Source organism: Apis laboriosa, unplaced genomic scaffold (genome assembly GCF_014066325.1).
Source record: "Apis laboriosa isolate Shangri-la unplaced genomic scaffold, ASM1406632v1 scaffold15_cov152, whole genome shotgun sequence".
NCBI classification, from domain to species: domain Eukaryota; kingdom Metazoa; phylum Arthropoda; class Insecta; order Hymenoptera; family Apidae; genus Apis; species Apis laboriosa.
The window spans coordinates 778,565-802,607 of record NW_025222086.1 but is presented as its reverse complement, the minus strand read 5'-3'; the positions used below and the strand labels follow the sequence as shown (position 1 = coordinate 802,607).

At 28.8% G+C, this 24,043-nt stretch overlaps 2 protein-coding genes, 1 long non-coding RNA gene and 1 other non-coding gene across 12 annotated transcripts in view; 3 read left to right on the top strand and 1 right to left on the bottom strand.

Annotated features, from left to right (window-relative positions):
* Positions 1-6,033, top strand: part of LOC122710891 (solute carrier organic anion transporter family member 4A1) — a 42,596-nt gene extending 36,563 nt beyond the window's left edge. For 6 of the 7 annotated variants that reach the window (XM_043929111.1, XM_043929109.1, XM_043929115.1 and 3 more), the window contains 6 exons: positions 2,147-2,268; positions 2,566-2,835; positions 3,251-3,452; positions 4,237-4,384; positions 5,020-5,396; positions 5,824-6,033. In XM_043929111.1, the coding sequence (XP_043785046.1) occupies positions 2,147-2,268; positions 2,566-2,835; positions 3,251-3,452; positions 4,237-4,384; positions 5,020-5,396; positions 5,824-6,025 (1,321 nt within the window). In that variant the 3' untranslated portion in view covers positions 6,026-6,033. Of the gene's footprint in view, positions 1-2,146; positions 2,269-2,565; positions 2,836-3,250; positions 3,453-4,236; positions 4,385-5,019; positions 5,397-5,532; positions 5,778-5,823 lie in introns of those variants that run through there. The other variant, XM_043929110.1, reaches the window with a different exon arrangement.
* Positions 1-8,223, bottom strand: part of LOC122710893 — a 48,448-nt gene extending 40,225 nt beyond the window's left edge. Inside the window, exons 1-3 of the long non-coding RNA XR_006346009.1 lie at positions 8,038-8,223; positions 5,814-5,942; positions 5,489-5,583 (exon numbers count right to left, since the gene is read on the bottom strand). This is a non-coding gene — a long non-coding RNA (uncharacterized LOC122710893). The remainder of the gene's footprint in view (positions 1-5,488; positions 5,584-5,813; positions 5,943-8,037) is intronic.
* A 449-nt stretch (positions 8,224-8,672) lies between these two features.
* On the top strand, positions 8,673-8,744 carry Trnap-ugg. Its single transcript has one exon. It is a non-coding gene; the product is annotated as a tRNA-Pro (tRNA).
* Positions 8,745-9,261: 517 nt separating this feature from the next.
* LOC122710879 (solute carrier organic anion transporter family member 5A1) overlaps positions 9,262-24,043 on the top strand; it is a 54,646-nt gene continuing 39,864 nt past the window's right edge. For all 3 annotated transcript variants that reach the window (XR_006346006.1, XR_006346005.1, XM_043929081.1), the window contains exon 1: positions 9,262-9,521. The gene's annotated coding sequence lies outside the window, so the exon portion shown is untranslated. The remainder of the gene's footprint in view (positions 9,522-24,043) is intronic.

Below are 24,043 nucleotides of genomic sequence, written 5' to 3'. Positions count from 1 at the left end.
AATTGAGTAAACAAGATCGACTCGATCATTTTGAATATCTTAATTGAGTTTAATAATTACGAGAAAGAATGTTTCAAATAAAAATTGAAAAACGTAGACGAAGAAAGTATAATCTTTTAATAATTCTTTTGTGGACACGAATTATTTTTAAATGATTTATTATATTATGATATTTAATGAATTAATATTACGAGACATATTGTTTCATATCTATAAAAATTTATTAAATTTTCAATCGAAAATTATTGAGAAGAGACGCGATAGAACGATTCTATATATGTACATGGAACCATTGTTTTTTTAAATTTTCATCGCTATTTTAATTAAAATTAATCAAAATAGGAGCTCATATTTATCAATAAAACTCATACAAAATCATTCAACGTTTTCAATCCATAGAAATTTATCAAAAAGTATCAAATTTTCCTCGCTAAACGACCCCCTCCATTAATCAAACAACATTCTTCGCCCTTAAGATTAAGCACTTTCACGATAAAAGCCCCCTAATCCTCAATTTAAAATTCGATTATCGTAACGCCTAAACGGCGAAAGTTTAAAGGCTGTCTCGCAACAAGGTTTATCGAGATTTCCAAGCAAAACTTAAATTGCGTGTCGAAGCAGCCGCAATCCGATAATTTGCAAACAGAGAGACGCCTCATCCTTTCGCGATCTTTAATAAAACGAAACAGAAACGAACGTTTTGTGGAGAGCTAATAACATTTCCCGCGAGTCCAATTACATTTCCTTCCGTTATTCCGGTGTACGAAGCCGGAAGCAAGGAAAAGAATGGGGTAACTAGTTGCATTACGGCCACTTCCGGTTACGAGCTCGCCTCTCTGCATGCACGCGCCTCATTTAATTTAGCGGACCAAGATTCGACGGCAGACAGTCATTTCGAGTAACTTGGATACTTTTTCACAATTTTCCGCTTTTTTCACTATCTCGAGATTATTACGGATAAGTTATGCCGCTGTAATATCCCGATTCTGAAAGAATTTTCCCGATTATGATGATGGCGCATTGTGCAAAGTAATAGAGGATGATGAGCGACTAGGATTGAAGAGTATCGTGTTCGTGGTTTTGGATGCAGAAGCTGCATCCTTGTATTTTATCTTCATATTTAGAAAGCGTATGGAAAGTATTACTTGATCGTTAAATTTTTAATGTTTCTAAACGCAAAATTTATGAACGTGCAAAAATATATATTTGGAAAATTTGAAGTCTTTGAATTCTATTTAAATTTAGTTAATATTCTCGTTAAAAAAAAAAATAATAAAAACCCATAGAAAATAATATATATTCAAAATGAAAATCTTCATCATCCTCTTTCTATACATATGCATATATATATTTTTTTATAAAATTAGAAATTTTTCCTCGATATCGAATCATCGAGGCCGAGGAAAAAGAGAAGCTTTCAGAAGCTCTGTAACCGGCAATTAGTCGGAAAAGTTGCAGAAGCTCGACTCGGAAAGGGGATTTCTCGCTGGCGCAATTAAAAAACCGCGGCGAGATGCGCCGGAAGTTCCGCGACGGTGAAGCAATTCCGGCCTACTCACCGTGTTGTACGAACTACAATCCGCTCTACTGTTCCGGGATAATTACATTTTTACCCCGGCTATACCCTTCCCAACTCTTATTTGTTTTACGCGGCCTACTTTAAAGCGTTTAAAAAAGATAGGGTTGACCCGTTTCGCGATATTAGAGACGCAGCACTTTCAACTTGTTTAAATATTGGTAATTCGTAGATTGATTTAACGTGGAGATCGACGGAGTTATTAAAAGAATTTTTACGTCAATTTTTCCCCTTAATTTGAAAAGATAGAATTTCAAAGATTAAATATAAGATTAAATCAAAGTGGAGTAACTCGAGATCTCCACAATTGAACGATAAAACATTTGCCATCAAATTTTCAAATCTAAAAGAACAATTGATTTAAATAAGGATAAATAATAAAATAAGAATTATGAATCCTTATTCAAATTTAAAAAGAATGATAATATATCATAGATTTAAAGTAATTTTTGAGAATAGAAAATTTGTATAAGAAATGAATATTAATAATTGTTAATGAATACTCTTTCTATTCACGACTCTGTCTTACTTGCAAAAGTGTTTGTAATAATTTAAGGAACCAATTTCCAGGATTGGCTTAACACCAAACAGCAACGTATGGGTGGGAGCATGGTGGATAGGTTTCCTAGCGGCTGCAGTTTTATGTTTCATAATCGCTATACCCATCTTAGCGTTTCCTGCAGCTTTGCCTGGTAATTGAATTGTGAAATATTTTACAACACACACTATACTATATAATAAGATTACCATTCTTTAAATTATTGTTTCAGAAATTTCATAATATCCAACGCATAATCTCAAAACACTTACACTGAAACAATACACAATATCAACAAAACTTTAATAATTATAGATCTAGATTATAGATCTAGATTTAATAATTATAGATTCTATTTACAAATTTCCATTCAAATTACAATCATTCAGATATACGTTCAAATAACAGTCCTATCCACACAAATTTACATGAATAAATATCTCTTTTTCAGGTTCAGAGAAATTGGCTAAAGAGAGGGTGTCAGAGGCGCACCAAAGGAGCACCAGAAAGCAATCGTCCTCGAGCGATCGAGGAGAGGCATTCTCGAAAATACGAGAACTGCCTCGCGCCCTGACCGATCTGCTCGGTAATCCTGGCTTTTTCATGTTAAATCTGGCAGGTGCCAGTGAAGGATTGCTTATCGCCGGTTTCGCCGCTTTCCTCCCCAAGCTGATCGAAAATCAATTCAACGTCAGCGCTAGTTCCGCCGCGTTACTAATGGGTGAATAATATTCAAGGATTCTGTTGTAATCAATCAAAGAAAGAAAGAAAGAGAGAGAGAAAAAACGAGAGAAACAACCTCGTGCGCCTCTCGTCAATCGCAACGCGTAATCATCGACGATATTTCGTCAAATACCTTTCTCGAAACATTTTTTATCCCTCTCTCTCTCTCTCTTTCTCTCTTTCGTTAAAATATCGACTGAACGATATGTTACCATCAATTATTCGCACGTATGTCGCGAGATATAAATCATCCTCGATGTTTTTATATTTCGTATGGAATATTTACAATTGACTAATGTTTCGACGTAATTTTCGTGAAATTTCGATAGCATCGAGAGGAGGACACGCTATTCGAAATGGGATACCCTTTCATCCTAATTTTATTACCTAGATTTTTTTCTTTTTGCTTGCAGGTTTGGTAACTGTACCCGCAGGCGGTGGAGGTACCTTCCTCGGTGGTTACCTCATAAAGCGTTTTAATTTGCCCTGCTCGGGCATTTTAAAGTTCTGTCTACTAGCCACCGCATCCTGCATCGCCTTCACTTTGTGCTTCGTTCTGAATTGTCCGAATTTAAACTTTGCGGGAGTCACTATACCTTATTCGAACCAGACCAAGTAAGTGATTGCTATTTATATATATATGTATGGGCGCGCGAAATTCTGTTTACTTGTAAAAGTAATTTCAACAATATAAAATTGGATATTTGAAACTTCATTTTATAATTAACTCTAAAGCTAAAATTTTTGGGAAAATATGTCACTACTTCACGAATTTGCATGGTATTTATCGAGGATTTCATATTTTATTTCATTTTTCCTATGTCTGTGATTTTATTCGTTCTCATGTGTACATAATAGATCTCCAAATTCATATCTGCTGATATTAATTTTTGTTTTTTCTTTCTTTTGATAATAAAACTCCATATTTATCTGAAAATTGATTCTACATTGCAGTATAAATATAATTCATATATATTAAATGAAATTTAACGATTTTTCATACTATCTATTAATTTCTATTGATTTCTCATTTAAATAAGAGAAATTCACATTTATATAGGTAGTTTCTAATAATGTATTAACTAAAACTTCATTCAAATAAATAAAGTTTCTATATTATAATCATTTTTAGTTTTGTAAAACAAATATTTTATAATTCACTGCTTCATTTTATTGAATGATATTTTTAATATGATATTTCTATTGAATGATATTTGAAATGTATTTAAGTTAGTCAATTCACCATTTTATATAAAAATTAAAAATGAAAAGAATTAGAAAATTAAATCAGAAACTTGAAACAAATGGATTTATACATAGACCATAATGTAACTATTATATGATAAATTTCAAGATGCAAATAAATATCTATAATAAGCAAAAAATTTCATATTTACAGAAAAACTTTTTCATTGGATAACACGTGCAATAATGGCTGTGGCTGCTCGAGATCAGAGTTCAGTCCAATATGCGGAGTTGATGGAATCACGTACTATTCCCCTTGTCATGCAGGATGTTATCAAGGAATGCGACTAAATAACGTCGAAGTCAGTATAATTTCTTATCGTACTTAGTATGCAAGCTTATGAAAGTCTAATCCATTTCTTGAAATCATAAAATAAATATTTGTCTTAACCTTTGGAATTCGTGATGTATATATTTTATAAAAATCTATATTCATTGCAAATCGGAAATAAATATTTATATTCAGTTAAAAATTATCAGTCATTAAATTAAAAAAAAAAAAAAATGAAGCTCAATACTGATTATATGTCAATATAATCATATTTATCGATATTACATTTTATTATAAATATTTATTTTTCTTTGAACTAAATGTTTATATTTCTATATCTTATAATTTATCTATTTCTAAAATACTATTAAAATTATTTTTATTTTTTATATTTATTTTATAATTATAATCATTATATTAAATAATTACTTTCAAAAACCTATGATTTGCATAAAGTCAATGGGATACTACATTTTTATTTACAAACTTGTCTCTAACGATTTTCAATTTTATGAAATAAAATTCGAAATTAAAATATTGAGCTCGAAGAATGATAAAAATTCTAACAATTTTCAAAAGCACAAAATTCATATCTATGAATCTTTAAGATTAATTCCAAATAATTATATAATAATTTATTTAATATTTTTCCTTATTATTTTACAGATATATACAGACTGCACATGTATACGAGCACCACCAATGAATCTAACTACTGCAGATAGTGTGATTAGTTACGAGGCAATAAACACTACTTGCAGCACATCGTGCTCTTATTTATGGCCGTTTATCGCTTTAGCATTTTGCAACATGTTTATAACCTTTCTTTGCACAATGCCTGCACTTTCCGCGACACTTCGCGTCGTTCGAGACGATCAAAGATCGTTTGCCTTAGGTATACAATGGATCAAAGTTAGAATTCTAGGCACAATACCAGCACCTATGGTGTTCGGTGCTCTCATAGATGAAACATGCATTTTATGGAACAAAACTTGCGACGGCGAAGGATCCTGTCTCGTTTATGATAACTTATACATGAGCAGGTATGATAAAATTAATTATATTTGAATCTTTAAATCGTATTAAATACTTTCGAATTTGTTACTTATTCAAAAAAATTATAAAATAAAACTACCTCCATGCTTGTATATCTTCGTTTAATTATTTCTATATCTGTAGAAATCGTTCCAGACTTGATTATGGCGTCCTCTATAATTTCACTAATGGCCACTAAAGATTAGAACATTCATTCAAATAAAATTGAAATAAAAATGGCGGTTTTAACGATTAGAATTTAAGATTTATTATTTTATAATATTTTGTAATGCAAATATTACTATTTGTATCTTATATAAGAATTATAATAATTAAATTGTAAACTATATTATATTTTTATTAAAAATTCACTTTCATCATGCAAAATCAGGCATTTACAATCGTGCAAAAATCAATGAACATACCTTGTTTCAGATATATGCTAGCATTAGCTTTCATCGGCAAAGCAGCATCCCTTCTTTTCTTTTTCCTGGCTTGGTGGACTTATATTCCTCCAGGAAGCAGAAAAGTTGCACAAAATTCGCGGGAAGAGCCTACAACGACATTTGTGTTAAACGACACTCAGCATGAAGCGCCAATCTCACCAGCAACAATAAATCCTATAATTGATCCGTAAACAAAAAATTCTAGTATTCTAATTATGTTACCTTAAAAATATCACTAATAATCATTATTTAATACAAACTTTTAATGTTTGCCAAACTTACCAAAAGAAATAATCGAAGAAATGAATTTTAAAGAAATTTCTTGTACACTCTCACTCCACTGAAACTAGATGACACTATGTGCTAGTCTATTAAATCGAGTATCGATACTGCGACATCTATCTTCGATTTGATAGGTACTTTCTTAATGGAGGGATATTTAAAAAATATTTCAGTATATAATTATACATTTTTAATAATTTTATTTATAGTTTATTGTAAAATAACTATTAAAAGATTGAAATATAAATGGAATAGATAGATATTTATTTAATATTTTTATTCATTAATATAATCGTTTATAACAGGAGGAAATAATTTCTCGAATAATTTATAGGGAAATTTATAAAAAGCGTGATTATTTATTATTGTTGTAATGTTAAGTAAAAAAATATTTGCACAGAAATGACGTATATAAATATAAGTAATATAAAAGTAAACTAAATTGAAATCAATGAAACTCGAGTGAAGCTATTTATTTCGAGAGTTGTTGATTCGTAAAATTGTAGATACATTTATACGGTTTGCTATAAGTAAGTAGAATATTTCGTATAAGAGCTATCACTGCCAATTGTAAAGAACGTAACATTGTTTTTAATATCGTATCAATAATATGTCTCGTTTTTTAACGAGAGAACTATAAATACCAATTATGAGATATAATGGGCAAGTGCACTTGTAGTCCTTTTCGATATTTATTACTACCCAATGGAATATTTCATTTATGAAATTACGATTTTATATGATATGAATAAGAATAAAAGAATAACGGATAAACATTTGCTTAATATATTACTACGCTTTCTGTATTGTTCTATAAAAATTAATAATTGCAGTTAATTATTGTATCAAAAAAGACTATTATGATTATATAGAATTATAGAACAATATTATCCTATATTATATCTGATCTGAATGTAATTTCAACTTGTGTGACATCCTATAATTGTATTCTTAGTATTAACTGATTGTCAATTAAATTCAAAAAATGTATTTATCACAAAGGATAGTCGATGTTTAAGGTAAAAAAAGAAATTATTCATCTTATTTATGCAATATATAATTGTTATACGACCAGCTAAATTATTGTAGCACAGAAATTCCTCTGGAAAACATTGTTTTTTCATAGAATTGATACCATATTTGTATAATGTTATTACTTGTATAAAGAATATTATCTATTATCTAAAAAAGAAAAAAAAATAGATCAAGCTCTATTATGAATTGATATTTATAATAATATATATAATTATAGATACACATAGTTGCAAGTTTTGGTATCAATCCTAGCATATCCCATTCACAAGTTGAATAAAAAATATATTACTTTAGAAAATTTTATACATTAAAATTTGATATCATATTTAACAAAATGTTTTTTCAGGTTTAATGCATAAGATAAGAAATGAAAACGGAAAAAAAACTATATATTATTTTGATATTATAACTAATTGAATTATACCAAAGGTATCAATATCTACTTAAAAATTATGAATGTCTGATCGTACAAATTTTATCATTCGATTATAAGAGAATTTTGAAACATTTAAATGTTAAAAAATTATATCATTTCTTATGAATATTTGTCACAATAAAAATGCGGCAATCAAAATAGAAATGCTTGAAATATCTGTGCAAATAAAGTACATGGCCGTATAAAATGTCATTTATATTAGTTTGATATGAAAAATTTTGTGCGATTTGTAGTTGTAATTATTTTTGTTATAAAATATTAATATGTTAAACACGTGTATATACGTGTCGCTAATAAAAAGTTAGTGAAATATGTTAATTATTTTGGTTTCTCTTATCTTCTCCATCCATTGGTTATAGAAAAATCATAAAATCAATAATAATATTTACGTCAAAACTTGTTCACATGCTTAAAATACAAATACTAGTAGCTATTTCTGTAATTACTTACGTGTTCACGTAATATGATTGCCAGATAAAATCATATGATTACATTATAATTTACGTAATAAATGTTGAATAATTCTTGATACTCAAAGTTATATATTTTTTTTTCTTATTATATTAAAAATAATATCTTTATTTTTTTACTTTAATTGTTTACTTAAAGTTAACACAGTTTAATCACAGATGAGTAGTTTTTAGTTTATAGGTTATGTACAGTACATACAAGTTAAATGTAGAATTACATTCAACTGTAGTTACATGAGTGATCACCTTTAGATACAATCGCAAACATATTTATCGACTGTTAGATTATTACTATTTTAAGATTCTTTTTTATTTTTATATATAAATTATATATAATTGCATATAATGAGATTAAAATTGTGAATAAATTAGAATGTTTAATTATTAAGTACAAAATAATATTCTATTAACGATTTATACGTTGTATATTGTTATATGCATTTATTATTATATCATATATAATATTATTAATAATATTATTACATCATAAATAAATATAAAACGTTATATAATATAATTCTTTGTTATATATAATAATAATTAATATATATTTATTTTATATAATTATCTCATTATATGATATAAAAAAAAATATTATAAAACTGTTAATCAGCTGGCCTCTTGGTCTAGGGGTATGATTCCTGCTTTGGGTGCAGGAGGTCCCGGGTTCAAATCCCGGAGGGGCCCGATTTTTTTTATACTAAAATTTATATTTTTAATATTTACATTTAAATAAATAATTATAATATATGCGTATATATGTAGAAAGGTATTTTTCTTTTGTATTTAAATATATATATATAAAATGTAAAAATAATATATATAAAATTTAATAGTAAAAATACAAAAAATATACATAAAAATATACATTTTTAATTATATAAATAAAATTTAATTTATAAAAATATTTCTTTTTTTTTTACAAATTTTTTTCATTAAAATATAAAAAATATACATATTTTTAATTATACAAGTTAATTTTAAATTAAAAATGTATAAAATAAGATTCTTTTTATTCTTCATCATTTTTTTATTTTTCATTAACTATTAAATAATTAATGTTTTAGGAGCATCATTAGCAAGCACGAATTCCAGACCTAAATTAACAACTTTAAATTGCGCGCGATATATTTTCCTACTCCCAAGAAAGTCAAGATGGCGGCAACGCCAATGCGCATGCACCAGTTCCTGAATGGTCGGGCAAAAACACAGCTGGTCTATGATCTCCGAAGCAAGCTGACGGTTGAACGCTATCAATGTGATTTTCGTGAAATTCTTACCGATCTACCGGTCAGATCGTGAGGTCAAGGCAAGCGTGCGTGAAAATTTATTCAGTGCTCGATTTATAGTGTTAGTGAGTGTGTTTAGATGTATGCAAAACTTGTTAATCGCGGTGTCACCACGAGGATTTTTCACTGCCCTGGATACAAAGGAGTTTCGTGAGGTGCTTCGAGCGTCCTTTCGGTAAGTTTATAATTTCTACTTGAGAATTTGTCGCATCGTGGTTTTCTTCATCGCATGTGGTATCGAATTTTTAATCAATCCATAGAGCCAAGTGACCTTTTTCAATCTACCGAACGTCTATATCGCGTGTCTACATAATTTTCTTTGATTCTATTTTTTATAATAACAATTTCTATAAGAAATCGAGCAAAAAAACACAAAGTTTATCGTATATTTCGTAAAATAAATTCTAAAAAAATTTGCAGTCGAAACGATATTTCAATTAACGTAAAGGATACGGCATACAGCATCTTTAGAAATAGGTCAGAATAAAGTTTTCGTAATCTAGTCATAAGATTCTGAACAGGTATCGCCTGTTGAGAAAGAAAGAGATTTTTATCGTGAGTTATCTCTTTGCATATGGGATTCTTGAAAATGAGCTATCTTTGTTATCTTACACGCTTGCCGAGAATTATACTTCTCCATTCAATTTTTTGTTTATTACGCAGCGTGTTCCTGTACATTGTAGCTGTTTACTATCCATAGACGAGAAATTTCCAACATTGTGAAGAATATTCTATGCATAACAGGATTCTTATGGTAAAAGGATACATCTTGAAATTTTAATCTTCCTTTTGTCGTCCGGTCGCCGTCGTCGTCGCTCGTTTTCGCTGATGTTTACATGTAAACACAGCTGTGCCATAATTCCATGGATAACGTTATCGTGCCACCGTAGTATCTATATATCGAGGTCTTGAACCTCGGCGTCTGCACAACTATTTTTATATCCTCGATGTACTCTGTCACCGCGCGCGCGGCATCGGACGAGAGAGGAATCCGGCTGTTGTCGAGCGGTGCACAACCGTGCTACAGTCCTTAGGACTTTGACCTTGTCCTATGCAAAATGATACCTCTCATTCATCATACTTTTAATCGGTGTGCCAATTAACGAATGGACAATTCTACGGCGACAAGTAACAAACCGATTATTCGCTAATCATTGTTAAAAATACATTTTCCGTTTATTTCTTTATCCTTTTCATTTCATCTCATTTGATTCGATGTCTTTCATTGTATTTGTCTCTTTCTTTTTCACCCTTATTGTTTCATGGTATCGATGCCATTATCGTTGAACTTCGGACGTTTACTTTCGATCTCCAGTTTTTCAGCATCGATCGGTGCATACACGTATTACACAGCACGGCAGAATGGCTTAGCTACCGATATCCATATATATAAGGTGTTTCAGAATGAGTGCGTGAAATTCATTATTATTCATAAACCTGTCTTCAATATTAGTTAAATCATAAATTATATTTTTGATACTTTTAAATTATTCTAACGTAATATAGTATAAATAATATAATATAAAAAATTCAATATTATTTCGAGACTATATATCATAGTAAATAAATCGATTCAAACTAATAATAATATATCGTTTGGCAGCATATGATCAGCAATACCAAAAATAAAGAGCAGCTCATTCTTTTCGAAATGTTAATTTCAACTCGCCAGCTGTTACCATTCGATACCAGACTCTTAGTTGTAATTAATCGGTTTAAAAATGCACACCCGTTCATGACACAAGATTATGGTATCAGATTTTGTAATGTGCGTATTTCACTCGAGATTCAATTCTGTATGTTCGTGAATTTTCTCGATTAAATTTCAATTGGTAAATTTAGCTACGATATGCAGAATGCAAAAGAAACTATCAAAAGTTTTTCCGCTTCCGTCAATTGGATATTTTTATCGATTACTTTTTATGTAATATTTCTAAATAAAATATTAACGTAATCTCAAATAACAATAATAATAAAAAAAATTTAACGAACCTGTTACAATTTCAAAAAATAAAAAAATAATTACTATATTGTATTTCAATACAATATTGCATTCTGCACAATAATTAACACATAAAAAATTTGACCACTTACTATAGAGTATAGTATTAGAAGTAAATCTATTGACCAATCAACGATCATGAAGTTAGACTAGAAACAAAAAAGTTCGTCTTTAATCTGCGACAGAAATTTATTTCACTAGAAATGGTATCTCATTTGAGCAAGTTTGCAGAAAGCAAAGGAAGAGAAAGAGACTAAAACGAGCATATAAAAGTGGAAGCGAAAGCGAAAAAATTTTTTCAATTTTTGTTCACTGAAAGAAAAATTGTATGTATTTAACAGATGTACAGATATAAATTTTTGATGAGCGGGTCGGATCGTAAATTCTTCTGTTCCCCATATATTTTTTATAAGAACCTCGTTGTATCCTTAAACTTCGAGGGTTAGATATTTTGTGCGAAAATATATGAGAGGATTCATTTTAACCTAACGAAACTTCACAAATTTAGTAGTGACCTCTATAAATTCTATGGTATTCGTGCATCACGGAAAGATGTCGCTCTGACTTGCGCGATTTAGTAATTCGCCGGTCGAAAGATTCGATCTGTGGACATATTGAAATCGAAAGTCACGTAAGCACGCGTGTTTCGTTAATAGTGAGCTTGATTCTTTTTTTGCGACTCTTGCATTTCTTCTTCGCGGTTACGTAATAGTTTTTCGTGCCTGTAATCATCCTTAGAGTGCAGTATCTTCAAAATAGAATGGAAGAAATGACCGAATTAATTTAAGCGTGGTCTGCCTGGTCAGCGTCAAGCGAGCTGACTTCAAATGCCGCCATTACTTGTCATTGTAACACGATGACTTTCACAATGGCCCGTTATATTTGAAAGACTTCAAAATTGTTATTCTTTTTTTCATGTTGAAAAATGGATTTGTCAATTTTTCAGGTAGGATAAATTAGGAGGATTTTTATATTTTATTATTTGTATTTGAATAGGTGTATATATTCTTAATATAATTATTAATTGCATTTTATAGATTTTTTTGAATTTAGATATTCAAATTTAATATAATGAATATTTAAACTGAATTTGATGTTGCTTAATATTATCGATGCTCTTTTAAATATGATAGTATTCAATATTTCATTATGGATGCTTGACCATTGGAAATGTGCAATAAATGTAGGACAATAAATCATGGCGTAGCCTAGTTTTTTATCGTACGATTTAAACTATTAGCTGTGCATATAAATGACATATGTGATCGTATTGTCAATTATATATTTATACATAAATTAGATGCACTAATTTATGTATAAATGACCCATTATTTATTCCTTCTTAATTGTCTTGTCATTGTTGAATATTAATATTATTTTATTAATTTTTTAAATTTATAATAAAATCGTCATAATATTTAAAAATGTTATTAGACTTGCTTGAAACCAATTTGAAACTATATTACATTCCTTTTAATATTTTATAAGATAATTATAATTATATTATTCGAGAAAAGTTATTTTCGATGAATAAATATATATTTAATTGTATTTATTTTTTGTATCAATCTAATAAAAAATGATTATTAATGAATAATCATTTTTTATGAATATTTACGAATCACAATTTTAATGCGACCCATCTGTGTAGCCATATGGTTTTTTTATTGTATTTTTTATTGTTTCTGCGTATACCTAGTAGAGATTGAATTTCTGCATACAGTGTATGCAAAAAATTTTTTACTAAAATACTTTTAAACATTTATATATAATTTTTTTTATTAATTATATTAATTAATAATCATTACTTTCTATTATATTGTGTGTCTAAAAAATCCTATATTCTATTAAAAAACTTTGCTAGTTTTAGGATATAACATATAATATAAAATAAAACATTCTTTTTCTTTTAAATTTCAACAGCAATTTTTTTAACTTTAATTGTGTATTATTTCCGTAAATTTCCATTTGGGATTGGATATTAATTCTTCTCATTCATTTAATAATTTATTAATAACTTCTTATTCATTAGTAAATAATCTAAATTATTATAATATTATAATACAATAATATTATAATAATAGAAAATAATCTTATTATTTATACAATCATTAAACAAATAAACAGGCATTTATTTAATAAAATATCTTTTATTTTTATTTTTAGCATGCATCAATTTGAAAATTTTATCAATAATTTATTATCAATAACATTCGAAAATTAAAAAATCGAAGAAATATAATTTAAAAAATGGGAATAAATTTTTGCATATCTACTATTTACGTATACATATTGTTTTCTTTAGTCTTATTAAAAGCTCACACTTGGCGACCGCAAGTATTGCCTTGAAAAAGCGAAAACTTTGTCAGTATTGGTAAATAATTCTCGTTTCACGACCACAGCCTCTCACAGTTTTTCTGCAAAAATATATTTAACAGCGCGTATATGGATGAAAACAAATTAACCAAAGTACGATGACGATAACAATACAAATACGATTCGTTCTGGCAATTCAGAAATAGCCAGAAAAATTGGCCTCGTTTGCCTCACTTGCAAAATCGAGGATAGTAAATTGTCATTGAGTATTGATTTATTGGCAGCGTGCAAACGACAATGAAAATAACGAGATTCAATACTGAATATCCTTAGAGAGTGAATCACAATACTCGTTGCTGTTTTTACCAAAATTGGCCTTACATTCCAACCTTCATAACTTCCGTATTTCATTTCATTTAACAAAAGAACTATAAAAGTTAAAATTATATTTTGACACATATATGTGATTTGTTAATTGAAATGAAATTCTCGAATAAATTTAGAAAATTTAAAATTATAAAATTCTTTCATCTTAAGAATTAAACAGAAATTTTTGTATAACATAGAATATATGCTTTGTTTTATCTATAATTTGTAACGCCAAAACAGAAAATATTCAAAAACAGGAAGAAGAATGCAAATAGTACATTATAGCCTTTCTACATACTGTTCTTTTATGCAGAATAAAAGTCGGCTTCTTGGTGTACGAACATATTATAGTTACTTGTCCGTAGACAACTGTACATTCTGAAAAGTGCACAAACTGTTGCGGGAATAGGAGCAGATGCTTCTAAAAGAAAAAGTATAAAATATTTCGAGAAATACAAAAGTTTTCAAACAGGATTGCCGTTTGTACATTTTCGAAATAGAAATGCAGTGAATGTTATTTCGAAGATGAAAAGCAGCTTGAAGATCAAAAAACAAATATTTATCTTTATGGAGTTTGTCTCATAAAAATAAATATTTGAATCTTTCGTTTTTAATTAAAATAATTTAAATCTTTTGTAAATTCTTAGCCTATTGTATTTTAAAAATGAATTAATCTAGTTGAAAATTAATATTGTTAATTTGAATTTAGTTTCTATAGGATAATTAATTTAACTCTTCCCTCTTCAAACAGAGTATTGTCACAATATGAGATCAATATTCATTAGAATATTATTGTACAAAATTCGTTTAATAAATTTGTCAAATTATATATTAATATAAAATGCAGAATATTATGCTATAATTAAAATATTAATATTATAATATTTCTTACAGATCTCATTAAACAGACAATACCATGTTAAAATAATTACTCATTATAGAAAATGATTATTTATTTATTACTTCATGAAAATTTCTAAGGATATAATTTTCAAATTTAATCTTTTCAAAAACAGAACTCTGTATACAAATATTTTATTTTCGACTCATTTTTAAGCCAACAAGTACTTCCTCTTCGATCACACCGCAATCTCGAGGACACCACGTATATTTATCGGCTTCTACGCTCACGATCATCGACTGTCTTCAATAATATTCGTATCTAGAACATTCTGAAAGCACAGGATACCTCGTGCACACACTAACACACTATCTCGTTTCAGTGACGCCCACGCGTGTGTCGCGGATAATCCATCTTCCCTCGGTAAGAAAGAAGAAAAACGATCGAGGAGGAAAGAATTTCAAGGGCTCTGGCTCAGTTTACAGAATCATGAGGACTTTTCCTTTCACGCGTATCAAGCCTGTCTACAAACATAGAAAGCGTAACGATTTCCATGAGCGACACGATTGTACAAATACCGAGAAAAACGTGGAAAGAAGGACGGATTGAGATACCGCTTGAAACATAATTTTAATTGGAAGGTTTTTTTTTTTTTCTTTTTCTTTTTTTTTTTTTTTTTTTTTTTTTCAAAGTTCGTAATTGGACAGACTTATCTCATTATCGTTCTTCGTTTAATGGAGCATGTAATCCTCGGTTTGTACCGTTTATATCGTGGAATTTTTTTCATCACTGTTTTCTGATTCTTCTAATCGTGCATTTAAATCATGATGGAATTAGGCTCATTATAAAATTGAGAACGAACACTTCTGGCACGGTTTAAGCGTCTCGGTTAAGCGGTTTCCAAGAGGCATGCAATTATATCGCGTAGGGAGAGAGTAATTTCGATAAGCATCGATTACGAGATTCTTTCTTTCCTTTTTTCTTTTTATTTTTCCTCTTTTTCGAAACAGATCTCAGTTTTGATTGTGGTTATTCCGACAAATGTATAAACGCTCCAATAAAATAGAAATTCTGATCAGAATTTCTGATATTCTCTTCTACTTTTTGTTTGTTCTAGAAATTGAATATTTCATTATCTTATGAATATTCGATTCAATTATTGTATTGATGGATAAAATGATCGAATATGGTGAATTAATTTCTTGATTATTGAAATTTTGTTACGAATTTAGAGTATATTGTAAATCTATTGATATTTATATTTGCATAAAAATCCTATTCATAAATCATACATTAATTAATTTTTAATGGATGATGGTGAAAGGCAGAAAACACATCATGGTACCATTTTTATCTCCTTTTTTTGGAAAATCAAGAAATTAGGAACCCAGGTTAAATATCCAGTTGGCAAGGTTTTCATTTTGAAGATTGAAATACGGTAAAAAATTAATTAACGGATTAATCAATAATTACATCTCCCTATGATGTAATGATTCGCGACCTCTAAAATTCAATATCCGTTAACCGATCATCGCCGATGCAAGAAAATCTTTAACTCAATTTTGATGGTAATATCGTAGAAATTTCCTGGTAGAGCCAGAGGGTGAAATTCCATTTTTGCATAATTTCATCGTCGCAAACAATTTCATCATTTTGTAATCCTTGTGCAAATTCTCGACGATGCGACATTCTTTTTGGAATGAAAAATTCGAAGTAAGATAGTATGTACAAGGTGTTCCATTTGAAGTGAATAAATTATCCCAAACCATTATTATCGAGAAAAATATTTCAAGATTTACTTTACTCGGAGGGAGATATGTTATCTTTAAAAAAATAATTTTAAATTTTAGGTAAATATACCTCTTATAGATTTTAATATAATTTTTATTTTTTTTTAATGAAACTATATTTTTTTCAGGTGGATCTGTCTATTCCGTGACAAATTCATCAATCTAGATACGTTAATGTTCAAGATCATTCAAGATCATTTGCATTATCAATTTTCAGTTTAATGTAGTTGGTTTCTTGATGACTTTATATAAGTTAGAAGTGATTAAATTTAGGTAAAATTAATGTATGTGTAGGATAGATTACAGAATTAGTTCAATTATGTGTTTGTCAGATTTTAAAAGATCTTAACAACATTTTTTTATATTTTCTTTTATTAAGTTATTATAGTTATATTTATTATTTATTATTTTCTTTTATTTTTTCTTTATTATCTTTATTTTTATTTCAATTAGTAATAATATTATTTTTATAATATTATATATATTATATAATATTATAATTTATTATTACATATATGTGTGATTAATAACAATATATACAATTTTCTTTTATATTTCGTTTAAATGGACATAAACATTTTTACATTATTTCTCCTACTCGCGAAATTATCCGCAAAATATCTAATTCCTAGAATTGCTGTTATGAAGGGAATCTGTTATCTTTGACCCATGATTGGTGTTATCTTAGCTAGCAATGAATCATAGAAATATGAAAAATATATTTCTTATTTTATAATTATATCATTATTAAATTACTGAAACTTTTTTTAATGAAAAAAAAAAGGAATTAGTAGGAGAAATAATGTAAAAATGTTTATGTCCATTTAACAAACGAAATATAAAAGGAAATTGTATATATTACTCACAGATATGTGTAATTATAAATTAACATAATATTATTTTTATAATATTATTACTAATTGAAATAAAAATAAAGATAATCTTAATAAAAGAAAATTAATAATGTCAAATACGAAATACCATACATTTTTAAATGAATTTAAATTATGTGATAAGTAGATACACGATTGAGAAAAAGATAGAATCTTTCATGAATTGAAAAGAAACAGTAGCTAACATTCCTTAGAATATCTCTGTCGAAAATAAACGTACAGGATTCGAAAAATGTGTCTCAATTAATATTGCAACGGTTTTTTAAATAGATTTCATTATAGATTTCATTATAAGTATTTTCTAAATATAAAGAAACCGATAAAAAGTGAGAAGATAAGAAATAAATTCATAATATATTATAAAAAAAATTTTAATTAAATAAAGTTAAAAATGATAATGATTCGAAAACAGAGGAAATTATTTTTTTAAACATTTCTGGGTTGGATTGCAAATATTTACAGATTACACAAGCTTTTAGATGAAGAGAAAAAATAAACTTTGTTAAAAATTAACACGAATTCTTTTTTTTATTTCTGGATGAAATGATACTGTTGAGAGCTTGGAGAAAGTATTTTAAGAATGAGTGGAACAGTTACTAGGAATTTTTCTGAATGAAATGTTTTATACATAATAGAAATTTTTTTTAGAAAAACATGTAGAATCATAGTAGAAAGAAAGTTCTAATTATGTGAATAAATTAAAGTTGAGTTTTTGATCGCGTGATAAAAATTTCTATTAAATAATATTATTTAACGAGTAACTAACTGATAAAAGTTACTGTAATTAATAAATATAGAAATTAAATAGAACATATATAAAGATATAATAAACAATTTTATTTTTGAATAATAAAAATATTGTAAAACATTGACAATTTTACAATTTTACAATCAAATAGATAGAATTTTAACAGTTTCATGTTTTTCTAGGAAAATGAAGCAATTAAACCTCAAGTGATTTCATCGTGCTATTAACGTACTGGTAACAAGATATTCATTGACGGAGTTTAATTCTTAAAAACGAAGTAATTCACACCGATATATGATTCAATCTTCCCTCACAATTACGGATAGTTATTTGACCGAATTTATCACAATGGAAACGATCGGTTGATACGCTCAATACCTTTAGATCCATATCTGGATGTACAGATAGGAGACTTCAATGGTAAACAATTCTGCGGAATTAGTTACACCAGTACAGCTGGTTAGAGGCTGCTGGTGAAACACAAAAACAAACTATAACTATCGAAAACCAGGTCAGCTAACCATTCACGCGGATTTCAGTTTCATTGACTTTAAACGATGAATGCGTATTTCAAAAAAGAGATTTCTGGAATAAAGGAAATCTGCGTGTGTGATTCTGCGTTTCGATATTTGCAGTGATGAATCTAAAATACTTTAACCTTTTCTGTGATACCATTTATTTCTTTCAGTAAAATTTGTGTTAAAAGATATGGGTTAAACGATTTTAGGAATGGATAAAACTTGTGTAGTTGTTTCTTTGAAATCTTCTGACGTGATAAAATATGATACCTCAGAGATATATGTATATTCGACTTTTCAACAAAGATCCATTGCAGATGCAATGATTTTTGTTTGAAATAAACATATTAGGAAACAAGTTTCTAAAATTTTTAATTCATAAATATTCATTCCACTTCATCATAGATATTTAAATTGAAATCTGACACAGCCGTGATTCGAGAATAATAACTCGGCGATCTACTTTTTTGGTGCACAAACTTATTTAAATTGCTAACCACTTTGTAGGTGTATCTGTAGGTTTCTTTCATTAATCACAACTTGAGAAGTGCAACTTGAGCAATCCGTATGCCGCAACGAGATATAATTAGCAATAACTTAACACAGAAAATTTTTTCTTTCGTTTTTTGAAATTTGCTTGTATCTACCTTTTTGCATAAAACTAAAACAAAAATAAAAAAAAAATGAAGAATGGAAAAGTCGAAAGAACCACCGACAATTACCAAACACCGAACAATTTGCTTCACGCATGAGCAAATTCGAGTTATATTCCGTGGAATGAACGATTCGAGGCAATATTATGGCTAAAAATATTTCATAGGCGTATATTTAACAGTCGATTGCATCCAAGCTATTCATGTTCCACTGTCGTTCCCAATGACCGAATCGGCCGTAAGAAATCAGCTGTTCGTGATGGAATATTTATTACGAATCGTTGGTGAGAATCTTTGCTCGTAACTTCACAATCACGGAATAGAATACCGAGTAAATTATGGTTTGGAATAATTTGTTGCTACGGTTGTTAAATATTCGTTGAAAATTGATTTTCTGCGTATTAGATCTTTTCAAAGGATGCTACGATCTAAATAAATCGAGAATTGAAATTAAAAATTCGAAAATAAGAATCTCCAGTGAGATAAATAAAAAGTTAGAAATCGGAGAAAAAAAAAATCAAAAGTCGGAAATAGAATTGTTATCGAAACAAATTATTCCAAGAATTAAAAGGAAAATATTATTCTCTCAAAATTGTTTAATCGTTTCAGATTAGCGATACGCCGTTTACGTAATCCACCGACACACCTGTATTCAAAGATACTATCTACGTTAATATGGATAATAAAATTTCTGAAAAAATAGAGTATATATTCCATAACTCCATGATTACGTTATTCATCGATCTGTTACCACTCTATCGAAACACTTCCAATAAAAGTGAAATTAATCTTTAAAAATTGAAGAATTAAAAGCGAAAAGCGAAAGAAGAAAAATATCATAAATTCTCGAGCATCAGAATTTTTCAATCGTTCCAAATAAGCGATAAATCCTTTCAATACGTTATTTACACCTGCCATACACCTGGTTCCAGCTAATGAAGCAAAGTTCCCAGTATATACACGAGACGCAGGAAGTGTTTGTCTTCGTGTCAGCGTGGTATACAATCGACGTGTTCCGAGGGAAGGGAGGGAGGAAGAAAAAGAATTGCCGATAAATTGCGCGAGAAATGTTGGAAAGGCTTGTTCCAGAAAACGTTATACCGTTGCATCATGTGAGCATTGGGATCCACGTGAGTTTAATATCCTAACCCCGTTTCGATTAATTACTCGTTATTAGCCCGAAGACAATCTGAACTAGGTCTTGCCACGTAACTCCTCCCATGCTTTTCAACCATGATCCATTCAGTTCATCAGCCTTTTATTGCTACGTGTCTGTGCGTGTACGTGTGCGATGAATAATTCCTTTTTCACAGCCCTTGGGTATGATTTGATATTTTATTTGGAATATTATATGGTTTAGAGGTGTAATTAAGTAATGATGCAAATGGATGGATATTGCTTTTGGAATTGCATCATGTGAGTTGTAATTAATTGTATGACAGGATGTTGCAAAAATATAGAAAAATCGTTTAGAAGATTTTTGATTATAGATGAAGGTCTTATTATAATTGGTATGGAAATAAGTTGAAGTTTTTAATGATTTTAAGATAAAAATATATTAATTGTGTAATATTGTATGATATATATAAGAAATATCATTTAGAAGAAATATCATTTAGAAGAAGATTTTTGATTATAGATGAAGGTCCTATTACAGTTGGATATGGAAATAAATTGAAGTTTTTAATAATTTTAGGAGAAAAACATATTAATTGTACAAAGTGTTCCAATTTTGTCAAATTTCCTTAATATATTCACAAGTATAAATAAAAAATTATACATAAATACATTCAACATTTTATTATAAAGAAATGATAGGACAAATAAAGAATAAAGAACTTCCTAAACTGGAACACTCTGTATATAAAATAACATAGCAATAACATACTTATCTCGAAAAAACTTGAACGTAACTTTTGAAATAAACTCGGATTGATTCACGTTTCATCTCGGACACCTATCGTATTTGCATGTTACGCGTGTAACGTTATACGCAACGTGACACACACGCGCACACACACGGAGAAAGTAACATGTTTGTCATAATTGCCGATTTCCCCATTCCGGTATGAAAGGAGGCTAAGGTCGGATCGGTGATCGAATCGATCCGGAGAGAGTGTGCCCGCTGTTAGTAGTTTTCTTTTCATGGTTCCCTACCTATTGCATAATGGAGCGTCACTATCGGAATTGTCGATCATCGAGGAAATTTCGAAACGTGAAATTTCCACGGGATGACATTATCGCGGATATTCTTCCTCCCTTTCTTCCCTAAGAATTCTTATCTTTTTATTTTTATTATATTTGCGATCCTACTTCAGGATCACACCTGTTTTCACGTTGATGAGCACAAAAATATCGTTGAGTACTGTTGATAAATATTTGAAACGACCAAGTGAGGCAGCGATATTTTCGAGCGTTAGATATCGAAAAAATAATTTTAGAAATAATGTCGTACACGCGTTCAATCAATTCATTAAAGATTATGCGTTATGTAACTGTTATCTGAATTTTTACACGGAACGATAAATAATTAAAATTGAAAATATACTCGTTATCGTAACGATATTTCCAATCCAATTTTTTTTATATTCGAATTGGAAATAAAAATTTCAGATCGAAAGAATCGCTATCTTTATTTTTATTTTTTTTTTTTTTTTTTTTTTTTTACATAATGATACGATTATATAAAAAGTTTGTTTCAATAATATATAATTCCGAAATCATTTAGAAATGATACTGTAACTGAAATACTTGTTACATTATGTAGATATCGCGATAACGATATTTTGTTTTTCACACTTCGTGACATATCTCGTTCCAATTATTATTTATTATTATTAATTATTCAAAGCTCTAATCTTTTGTGTACCCAGCCTATCTCAGAGAACCTCTTATTTTTTTTTTTTTTTTTAATTTTTGTCAAAATACTTGTGTAAGTATAAAAGAGATCATTTAATTCGATTTGAAAGAAAAAAGAGATTTTCGAAGAACGAATATTTTTCGATAAATTTCAATGTATCAATCCTCTTTCAAACTTGCCTCAAACGTCCTCTTTATATCTTCATGTACACATATTCTGTCAGAAATTTCTCACTAAATCTTCGCGTTTTCAACCAGCTACGTGTGAAATACAAAGTAGATGGATCGTGTGGTGGTGTTGGAGGCTTGGTATGGGAAATTCGGTTTACAATCGATCATCCACCATACGATCGCTTTACAGCACGTGTCGAGATGTCTTTCGATACTTCGAACGAATATAACGTAAATCGATCCGATATAATAATAATATTTAAACGAATCTTCGAATATTTGTGCGCGTTGCAACGTGGTGGAATGTGTTTGTATATCGTACACGAGTGACACACTTTGGTTGATATCTGGTTTGTTTGTATGATTGTGACGAAAGACCAGGATGTAGATTTGAGAAAATTCGAGGAAGCTTTGAGATATCGTTTGTTGGTGAGTTTAAAAATTGTAAATCTGTCAGCGATGCATCTGATGCAGTTTCTTCTTTTGTAAATTTTATCTCTATGATTCGTAGATAGGCGAGTGTTTTCTCGTTTTCACAAATTATTTTTTGTGGAATAAGTATTTTTTTTTTTAAGGTAATACGGTTCTTTCAAAATTAAATTTTTTTGCGTAATCAATTGTGTGTGCATTAAGAAGAAGATAATATAACGATACACAAGAATTTTTCACGTAATTCAAAAATTGTTATTTATAATGAAAATCTGTGTAGATTGTTGTACAGAGTATATAGAATGTACGATGAATGTGTGTAATCATCTGTGTAATTTTTCATTTTCGAAATTCTTTGCGACACAAACGTGATTAATCGACAGTTTTGAATCATTTTTCACGAGAAGCAATGTACCATATTCATGCAAAGAAAAAAATTCAATTTGCAAGGATTTTCTTCAAGGTTATTTCTTTACTTTTTTTACTTTTTTTATTAGTCAATGAAATTTTTAATACTAATAATTCCGTTTAATAATTTAAATAGATGATTACTTTTTGAAAAATTGTTTTCGTTTATCATTCAAAAGGGGTTATTTCACATTTTCAATTTGTAAAATGTAAAATTCTATCGATTTTTATATTTCACATCAGACTGTATCTTCTTCTAATTTCCTAAGTGCACATATTTCACGCGTTTCCAAATCGATATATCCTCCAAATCGAACTCAAACTTTACTCTAGAGTTTCAATCCGCATTTATGAGAGTGAAATTTTCTACATTTTCTGTATTCTTTCGTTCTAACATTCGTTCCAAATTCCAGATTAATCTAAATAAATTCTATTTATTATAATATATTTATTCTAATTTTATTTAGATTTTATTTATTACATTTTAAAATTTTCCTTTATTCTTTCTAGAGAGAAAAGATACACTTTATTATAGTAATTTATTATCCTCATGGAAAAACGTAATAGCATACAAAATAATACAATAATTTGAAATAATTGATATGCAACTTCAAAGTCTCACGCCTCAACAATAGTGAATCCATTCATTCCTTCATTTTTCCACGCATAAAATGCGAGCAGGACCTCGTGATTTGAATAA